This window comes from Solanum verrucosum, unplaced genomic scaffold, assembly GCF_900185275.1.
Source record: "Solanum verrucosum unplaced genomic scaffold, falcon-dt-bn FXZP01000255.1, whole genome shotgun sequence".
In the NCBI taxonomy this organism is placed as follows: Eukaryota; Viridiplantae; Streptophyta; class Magnoliopsida; order Solanales; family Solanaceae; genus Solanum; species Solanum verrucosum.
This window is the reverse complement of record NW_026020006.1, coordinates 1,876,887-1,885,959: the sequence shown is the minus strand read 5'-3', so window position 1 is coordinate 1,885,959 and position 9,073 is coordinate 1,876,887. Positions and strand designations below refer to the sequence as shown.

General features: G+C 28.6%; 1 protein-coding gene across 1 annotated transcript; it reads left to right on the top strand.

Moving 5' to 3' along the window:
* The first annotated feature begins 2,392 nt into the window (after positions 1 to 2,392).
* On the top strand, positions 2,393 to 5,212 carry LOC125819565 (chlorophyll a-b binding protein 6A, chloroplastic-like). The gene is made up of 4 exons (XM_049499012.1): positions 2,393 to 2,666; positions 2,974 to 3,076; positions 4,201 to 4,489; positions 5,048 to 5,212. Exons 1-4 carry the CDS (start codon positions 2,473 to 2,475, stop codon positions 5,200 to 5,202), a joined length of 741 nt encoding a protein of 246 aa, XP_049354969.1. The 5' UTR covers positions 2,393 to 2,472; the 3' UTR covers positions 5,203 to 5,212.
* Positions 5,213 to 9,073: the final 3,861 nt, after the last annotated feature.

Genomic DNA, 9,073 nt, shown 5'->3' with positions numbered 1-9,073 from the left:
TTAAAAGATATATAATAAAATAGGTTGACTCTCAAAATTCTATCCGGGTCACATATATTGGGACAGAAAAAATAACATATATCATTTCAAAATTACCAAAAAAGTATTATAAATAATAATAATTTACAACTTAAAATGTCTGAAAGACATTTTAAAAGGGTTAATTTTGTAAGTTTATACATATCACATAAATTAGGACAAAGTGACCAGCAATGTAAGTTATTTGAAAGTTACATAAAAATATTATAAATCACAATAATTAATAACTTAGAACATCTTTTTTTAAAATGCAAATTTGGATGACTCTTCAAATTTCATTTGTGTCACATAAATTGAGACAACAAAAATAACATATATTGCGCCCATTTTAATTTATTTGTCTTAATTTTTTTTTATATTTAAAAATTGCGTAAAAATACTATAAATCATGATAATTGACAACATAAAATATTTCAAAAATAAATACATATAAAAAAATTTGATTAATTCTTGAAATTAATCTATCGTTAAAAATTATGTATAAAATACAATAAATCGTGATTTTGACCACTTAAAATATTTATTAAAAAAACAGAAAAAATAAATTGAATGATTCTTAAAATTAATCTATCAATGTCACATAAAATGAGACAAAAGTAGTAATATGTATTGTTTAATGTGAAATTATTGAAAACTAGGTAAAATGTATTATAAATGTTAACAATTAACAACATTTGATTGAATCTTGAAATTTTATCAATGCTACATACATTGAGACAAGTGGAGTAATACATATTAAGTATTTAAAAATTACGTACAACCATATTGCTTTCTGTAGGCTTCGAATTATCGTGGTCATTTTTTAGGCTGATACAAGTTTTGTACTTTTTTTTTAATATTATAAATCGCAATAATTAATAATTTAAAATATTTTTAAAAATATATTAAAAATTTAGTTGGTTTCGGGAATTTTATTTATACTATATAAAATGGGACAAAGGAAGCAACATATATCATTTACAAATAACTTAAAAAGCATTAAAAATTAGAATAATTACCAATTTAAAATATTTAAAAGCTATATAATAAAATAGGTTCACTCTCAAAATTCTTTCAGGCTCACATATATTAGGACAGAAAAAATAACACATATCATTTTAAAATTACCAAAAAAGTATTATAAATAATAATAATTAACAACTTAAAATATCTGAAAGACATTTTAAAAGGGTTAATTTTGTATTTTTATCCATATCACATAAATTAGGACAAAGTGACCAGTAATGTTGGTTAGTTGAAAGTTACATCAAAATATTATAAATCACAATAATTAATAACTTAAAACATTTTAAAAAAAAAAATTAAAATTTGGATGCCTCTCCAAATTTTATTTGTGTGACAAAAATTGAGACAACAAAAATAACATATATTGGGTCCATTTTAATTTATTTGTCTTTTTTTTTTGGGGTTTTTTATATTTAAAAAATGCGTAAAAATATTATAAATCATGATAATTGACAACATAAAATATGTTTTGAAAAAAAATACAAAAAATTCCACTCATTCTTTAAGTGAATCTATCGTAAAAATACTATAAATCATGATAATTGACAACATAAAATATTTCAAATTTTTTGTATGTGGATAGTCTTATTGTGCCTTGAATAGCGTCAAATAAAGTACAAGTTTGTGATAAAAAAACTTATTCCTTTATCCACGCAAACAATCGCTTCAAAATCTCCGTTATTAGCCCCAAAACATACCATTTATATTATTGGGCCCGTGCCCGTGCATAGCACGGGCAACATTACCTAGTCCACATATAAAAGACCAATTTTCTATCCTCACACCACTATGAAAACTCAACAAATTATGATATTCAACATGCTCTCAATAATTAAAAAACAGCCAATGCTCTGAAGTGTCAATTTTCACTAGTGAAATTGCAAGAAACCTTTAAGCAATTTATGGTATGACTTAACAAAATGAGTGAAAATTATAAGAGACTAAAATTTAAATTACATCATCAATCATTTTATCTATCTAATTTCAATAAAGAAGATTATATTATACTTATATTGATGAAAAATAATAAGTATATCTAATAACATAATTGAAACACATCCTTATTCCATTTTTAATTAAACTTCTACACGAAAACAAAAAAATTGAATTTTCTTATTTAAAATCTTTGATATTTTTTCCAACTAGGATAAACCTAAGCCACAAAACCACCATCACATATCCTTCAAAATATCCACTTCATCTTCCACATGGACCAATCACAAAACACAAACAATTCTTCTTAACCAATTATAATCTACATTTAGATTTGCCTATATCTCAAATTCCTTCCTTATACTCACCACAATTTACACCATTTTTTTCCCATTCTCATATCCATTTTTTCCCCATTCTCATATCCATTTTCTATTTTTCTCTACTCGTCTCCAAATTATTTTTTTGAACATTTGTTAAATTAACCAAAATAAAATGGCTTCTAACACATTGATGAGTTATGGAATTGCACCTGTTTGCCCCTCTATTCTCTCTGCTTCCAAGTCTAAATTCGTCACCGCGTTGCCGGTATCCGCCGGAGTTACCAACGACACGTCAAGGTTCACCATGTCGGCCGATTGGATGCCCGGGCAGCCCCGTCCATCCTACCTCGACGGCTCAGCCCCCGGGTACATAATACTCTTTATTTCATTTTACGTGACGTATATGATCTAGCACGATATGTAACATGTTAATTTGATATATAATAAGTAGGTTTGATAGGCATTAAAGTTGAATTACTTAATTTTTGAAATGTGTGATGGTTATAAGAGTAGAATGACATCAATCATTTTGGAATGACACTTGTTGTTTCGAAAATCCAATAATTGTTAAGGGTGACTATTTGTTGAATATTTTTAACTAGGGAAGATTTATACAATAAATTTGTATTATTCTTTTTATGCTAGTTTTAATTTTATATATATATAAATGCAGAGATTTTGGATTTGATCCACTTGGTTTTGGAGAAGTACCAGAAAATTTGGAAAGATACAAAGAATCTGAACTTATTCATTGCAGATGGGCTATGCTTGCTGTTGTAAGCCTCTTTTTCTCTTATACTCCTTTTTAGCTTTGCTATTTCATGAAAATATTTAACTTATATAGATCGACAATATATAATAATAATTGTATATTATCATTAACATGTTGTAGCTGGTAACTTTCTTTATTTTACGAGTTTCTAGCTAATTCCACTTTATGGAATATGTTTCTGGTGCCCTTTATGAGTAAGGTTAATCGAAGGTCGGAGAAAGTTTATTGGCAAATGGGAACCATTTCTCACTCAGCCCTCATGTGAATGCATAGAAGTTGAACTCTTTTTACTAAAAAGGAAAATGAATTGAAAACAATAAAAGTCAAGTTGTAATATTTACACAGTTCATGTAGTAATATTTTTGAACAATTTTATGCATTGCCTTTAAGATTTTTGACAATTAAAAGCTAACTAGGAAGTACCACAAAACATCTTTTGGTTGGAAAATTGTATTAGCTATATATATCGGTCAAATATAACTTTTTATACTTGTACGCTAATCTTGAACACTTTTAGCGAATTTTCTGATTTCACCACTCTTTGACATACATCACATTCTAGAAAAGATTTACACACAACAACAACAACAACAATCCAATGTAGTTTCACAAGTGGAGTCTGGTCTTAGGAGAGAATAGTTTGTACACAAACCTATTACCTTGAGAGGTAGAGAAGTGATTTCCTAAAGACCCTCGAAGAGATTTACAAACAATGCTAGCAAGATATACAAATATACACATTTTGACAAACAATGCTAGAAAAATATACATATTTTAGAAGAGATTTATACATTACATTTAACCAATTTCCCTGACATAAAAATATATTCCCTCCGTTTAAAAAGGAATGACCAAGTTTGACTTGGAACGGAGTTTTAGAAAAGAAAGAAGACTTTTTAATCTTGTGGTTCTAAATTAAAGTTATGTCAAATGTACCAAAATGCCCTTTAATCTTGTGGACTTAAACATGCCACGTGGAAAGTTGAAGTTAAAGTGTTGCCAAAAAATGAAAGGGGTCATTCTTTTTTAAACAAACTAAAAAGGAAACTAGGTCATTCTTTTTTAAACGAGAGAGTATATTATTTTGAATTTTCTAACATAGATTTTATATATGAACAATTTTTGCAGCCAGGAATCATTGTACCAGAGGCATTGGGCCTAGGTAATTGGGTTAAGGCCCAAGAATGGGCAGCCATTCCTGGAGGACAAGCTACATATTTGGGCCAGCCTGTTCCATGGGGAACACTTCCTACTATTTTGGTTATTGAATTTTTAGCCATAGCCTTTGTAGAGCATCAAAGGAGTATGGAAAAAGATTCAGAAAAGAAGAAGTACCCTGGTGGGGCTTTTGACCCATTGGGTTACTCTAAAGACCCTGCTAAATTTGAAGAACTCAAAGTCAAGGAAATAAAAAATGGTTAGAATATTAACACACTCCTCTTATGCATTTTACATTTCCATTTTACGGATTTAAGTTATATATACTGACAATATCGATCATTGTTAAATATACTATTAGTTTAGTTTAACTTATGATAGCTAGACCTTGTTTGAAACAGCATGGAGTTGAAGAAAGAATTAAAGACTTGTAGTTATAGACAGTTGTGTACATATAGATCATCTTATTAAGGGTCGGATGAGAATTCTAAAGTTCAATTATTTCTAAGTATAGAAATGTGTTAATCTTTTTGAGATAGACTAAATTAGAATGTGTCACAAAATTGGGACAGAGGGAGAAGTACTTATCGTAGAGATTTGCTTGTTGTTACTCTATAGTTTTAAGTTATCACACATGTTTTATAGGCTAACTTAACCTGATAATGTAACGAGACGAACCTAAACTCGTTACTATACAAGTGATCTAATTTTGTAAATATCTTTTCAAATTATCAATGTATTTTTACTTGTTTTAGAAGAGAATTTTCTTATTATACGTTATTAATCTCACTTTTTATGAACGATTATCTGTGGTTAGGTCGTCTTGCATTATTGGCATTTGTGGGATTTTGTGTACAACAATCAGCATACCCAGGAACAGGACCATTGGAGAACTTGGCAACTCACTTGGCTGACCCATGGCACAACAACATTGGGGATGTTGTTATCCCTAAAGGCATTTTCCCTAATTGAATTGTACCATCATATATACTAGCCAAAAACACCTTGTAAAACTCTCCCATATTGTACTCATAGTCTTGTAATGAAAATGGACTTTTTGTGTATCCTCAGTCTATGCATGATATCCCTATCTAATACCCATTTTATTCGAATGTGAATTCAAGATTTAAACTTGATTAATTTTTTATCAGAGCAATGAATTTTTGGAAATATAATATTTACACTTTCAAAGATTCGCAGCACGCAAACACAACAGACATGTTATGTCATGTTAAAAGTAATGAATTCAGTTGAACCAGTATGTCCTAATTCAAATTACAAGGATGTTGTGAAGCTATTGTTGGCTTATAGTTTGTTCTCACTTTAGCTAGTTAAACTTTGTTTCCTTCATAGCTCTCTTTCGAATCAAGTGAAATTTGAGATATACTTTTACATAAAGAGAGTCAATTTTGTGCCTTCATCTAAGTTATTATTGGTTGATCGCTCAAAAAATGATTCTTATCCCACTCAAATGGTAAAAGACTATTTAGATTGCTTCAAACAAAATAAGAGTTAACTAGCAAGGCTCGAAGAAAGGGACACACATTATATTTTAGGCAAATATCATGAAAAAAGACAGATAGGGATCCTCACTTATAAGAATGAGTTATAAATAAATTGTTGAGCTGGTTTTGAAATTTGAATTATAACCTAAAGGACAAATCTATGCGATCTAACTAAGTTTAAACTTCAGAGCGAATAATAACTTAATAGTTGGACCAGAACTTTTACACTAGCTTCTTGGTTTTTCTCTAACTTGTAAAAACCATAAATTGTCATCATTGAAAACAAAATATAACTAAATGAAAATTATTTTATAGTAATTCAAGGTAGTAGTAGTTGATTTAAAGTTCCTTTTTTTTTTCTTTTTCTTTTACAAAAAAAGGTTAATTGAAACTTTAAAAAAAGGCTGACAAAAATCATTGGGAACTAAATCAAAAAGTGCGGGCGTGCAAGAGTGCAACAGAAAAGCTGTTAGAAAATGAAACATATTTGTGTTTCAATTAGTCCATTATTTTAATTATTACTATAATATAATATAAAAATACTTTAGAATAATTAATTATAGGGAATATAATTAGGGTTTTGGAAGTAGCTGTATGTACTTGATAATTATAGGGGCATAAGTTTTGGGGACACAAGAAAAAAGATACTGGAACTCACTTGTATAAGCGGCGCACTTCTTTTTATATAAATATTTATTGATCCGACTAATTTAAATTTGTATTGCGTAAAACGTTACATTAAAAGTGAAGGTATTTTACTTTTAATATTAAATTTTGCGTAACAGAAACCCAACAATATACACGAGTAGATAAGAAGATTTTACTACTAGTTGTTTTTCCTACGAAATGGATTTGTATTAGGTAAATATCGCTCGCTTCAGTTTGAGGTGAAGCTAAGATTTCAACATAATAGGCAATTTAAGTGATAATAACTTGATCTTAAATATATTATATATATTTAATAAATTTACTAAAATAAATATATTAGTTAAGCAAAATTTGATGGATTCGATTGAACCAGCATGCGGGCTACTAGCTCTGCCTGGCTCCAGTACTATGAAGTCCCGCAAATCATACGAAAAAATAAATTACACTAGACAAGCCTCTTACTATAAGCTCGAGCGAGAAAACATGTAAAAAAATTCAAATTTAATATCCTTTATTTAGTGATCACTTGCTCAACTGACTCGATTATCGTCCCACTTCTAATTTCAAAATTCTTACAATCATGCGTGAATGTTCACAGATAATTTCGAGGGAGTTGCAAGTTGGTAGAATAGTCAAAAAAGTGTAAATAACACATGCATACAACAAACACATAAATCTCTCAGAAATTAATTACTAATTGAATAATACTAAGTATATAGTAGGAGTTTCTGGTAGGCACATGCCTCTCCTGCCAATATTAATTAATACTGTTCTCATTCATCATTGAATCACAATACGTTGAAAATGATTTTAAACGGTAATTAATTAGTAACATAATAATTTAATTGTTATTAAATACATTTTTTTGGTGGCAAAGAATATTTTTTGTAAATATTCCTAAAATCTATAATGATATTTGATCAAATGACAATTAATTAGTGTCAGTAAAGGTTTTAGCACTGTTTATATACAACGTCAATATAAGTAATAATAAATTATTTTTTTATAAATTATAATATATTAATATATTTATTTTAAAGAACATTTCAAGTTTCACCTATTAAGAAACACTGATATTATCAATCAGAATGTTGTTCGATTAAGAATTGCATGTTTAGAAGATAAAAATGAGAATGTTAAAATGAATATGTGAACGTATAATTAAGGGTGATTGAATTATGATTGAAGAAATACGATATAAGGTAAGAATGACCTTGTTGATTGATAAGATGAGGAAGGTGAGCCAGAAATGGTGCATACATATAAACAACAAGAGATGCACGACTGCTCTATTGAGGGAGTATGAGGTTGATTTTTACATGTATGAAGAAATGTATATGTATGCCAAAAAAAATATTGAAAATATGTGATTAGACAAGACCTGATTCAGCTGCAATAGTTTATCGATAACATGAACTTAGATGAGAGGATATGAAAGTCGAAGATTAAGCTAGCTAGAAGGTTATTACTCCTCCTGTCCCTAATTACTTGTCAACTTTTAAATTGACACATCTATCAAGAAAATAATAATTAACATAGTGAGGGTCTAAACCTAGGTACACATAGTGATTTTGGTATGTTTTAATTGATTTGAGGGTCAATCGACTACAAATTCCTTACCTTCACAAGATAAGAGTACTAAACCTATGTACACATCATCCTTTATCAACCCTCCTGATAAAATTATTAGGAATATATTATTATTGTTGTTGTTACTTATAAAAATAAATCTTTACTTTTCTTTATTCTTAATTTTTTTTAAAAAAAGAAAACTTTTTTTATGTGTAGTTCGAGGCACATTTGGAAGACATTGAAGTCATGAATAACAACAGCACGCACCATTAAACTCAGCTCTCATTTGTTGATTACTATAGCTGAATGCTGACCAGTGACCACCATAAAGTAAAATAAAATAAAATTATTTTAACTTTTTTTTTGTAAATTCTTGCTTCCCAAATTATATATCTTTATAACTTTATTTGGTTAAGAAATGTATTTATCGAATTTATATTATCGAGCATTAACCTTTATTGGGTAAGTAAATATATGTATATAGGTATGAGTATAATAGATGTTAATTCTTGTTAACTTTTTTGTTTGATTAGATTTTTGAATTTTTTAATGAAAATTTTCTAACTTCTCCAAGTGACCGTAAGATTTAAGTTCAAAATCTGAGCATCTAACGCCTAATTTAATATTGGTTTGTTATTGCATCACACACATGAAATTAACTCTTTTTAATGCGTCAAATAGGTGAGAAGTTCTATAAATGAATGATAAATAAGACTCAAATTCAGAATCTTGAGCACCAAACTAAATCATATTTTCTTCAAAACTCGTAAACTCAATATGATATCACATGTTAAAACGCATGATTATTTTATTTTTTAAATGGTTAGAGATATTTTTTTTAAAGGAAGTAGTGGTGGGGGTTTAGGGTGCACTAGTCCTACAAAAACAATTTGAAAATGTATATATCTGACAATATTATTCCCACACTTGTTCCTTCCAACACACTATACGATAAAACTTTTTCCATTTTTAATATTTATACTTTTTTAACTTCTCTTTCTTCTACTTCTCTTTCAATTTTCCTATTCTGTGTGTAATTTTTTTGCAGCCTTTTCTAGATCATGATTCATCCCTATGGTTGGTCAATATTTTAATAATGATGTATTCCACCACACACC

Coding starts and splice junctions, on each gene's coding strand:
- LOC125819565 (XM_049499012.1), top strand. CDS start 2,473: ATGGCTTCTAACACATTGATGAGTTATGGAATTGCACCTGTTTGCCCC. Junction 2,667..2,973: donor CTCGACGGCTCAGCCCCCGG/GTACATAATACT, acceptor ATATAAATGCAG/AGATTTTGGATTTGATCCAC. Junction 3,077..4,200: donor GATGGGCTATGCTTGCTGTT/GTAAGCCTCTTT, acceptor CAATTTTTGCAG/CCAGGAATCATTGTACCAGA.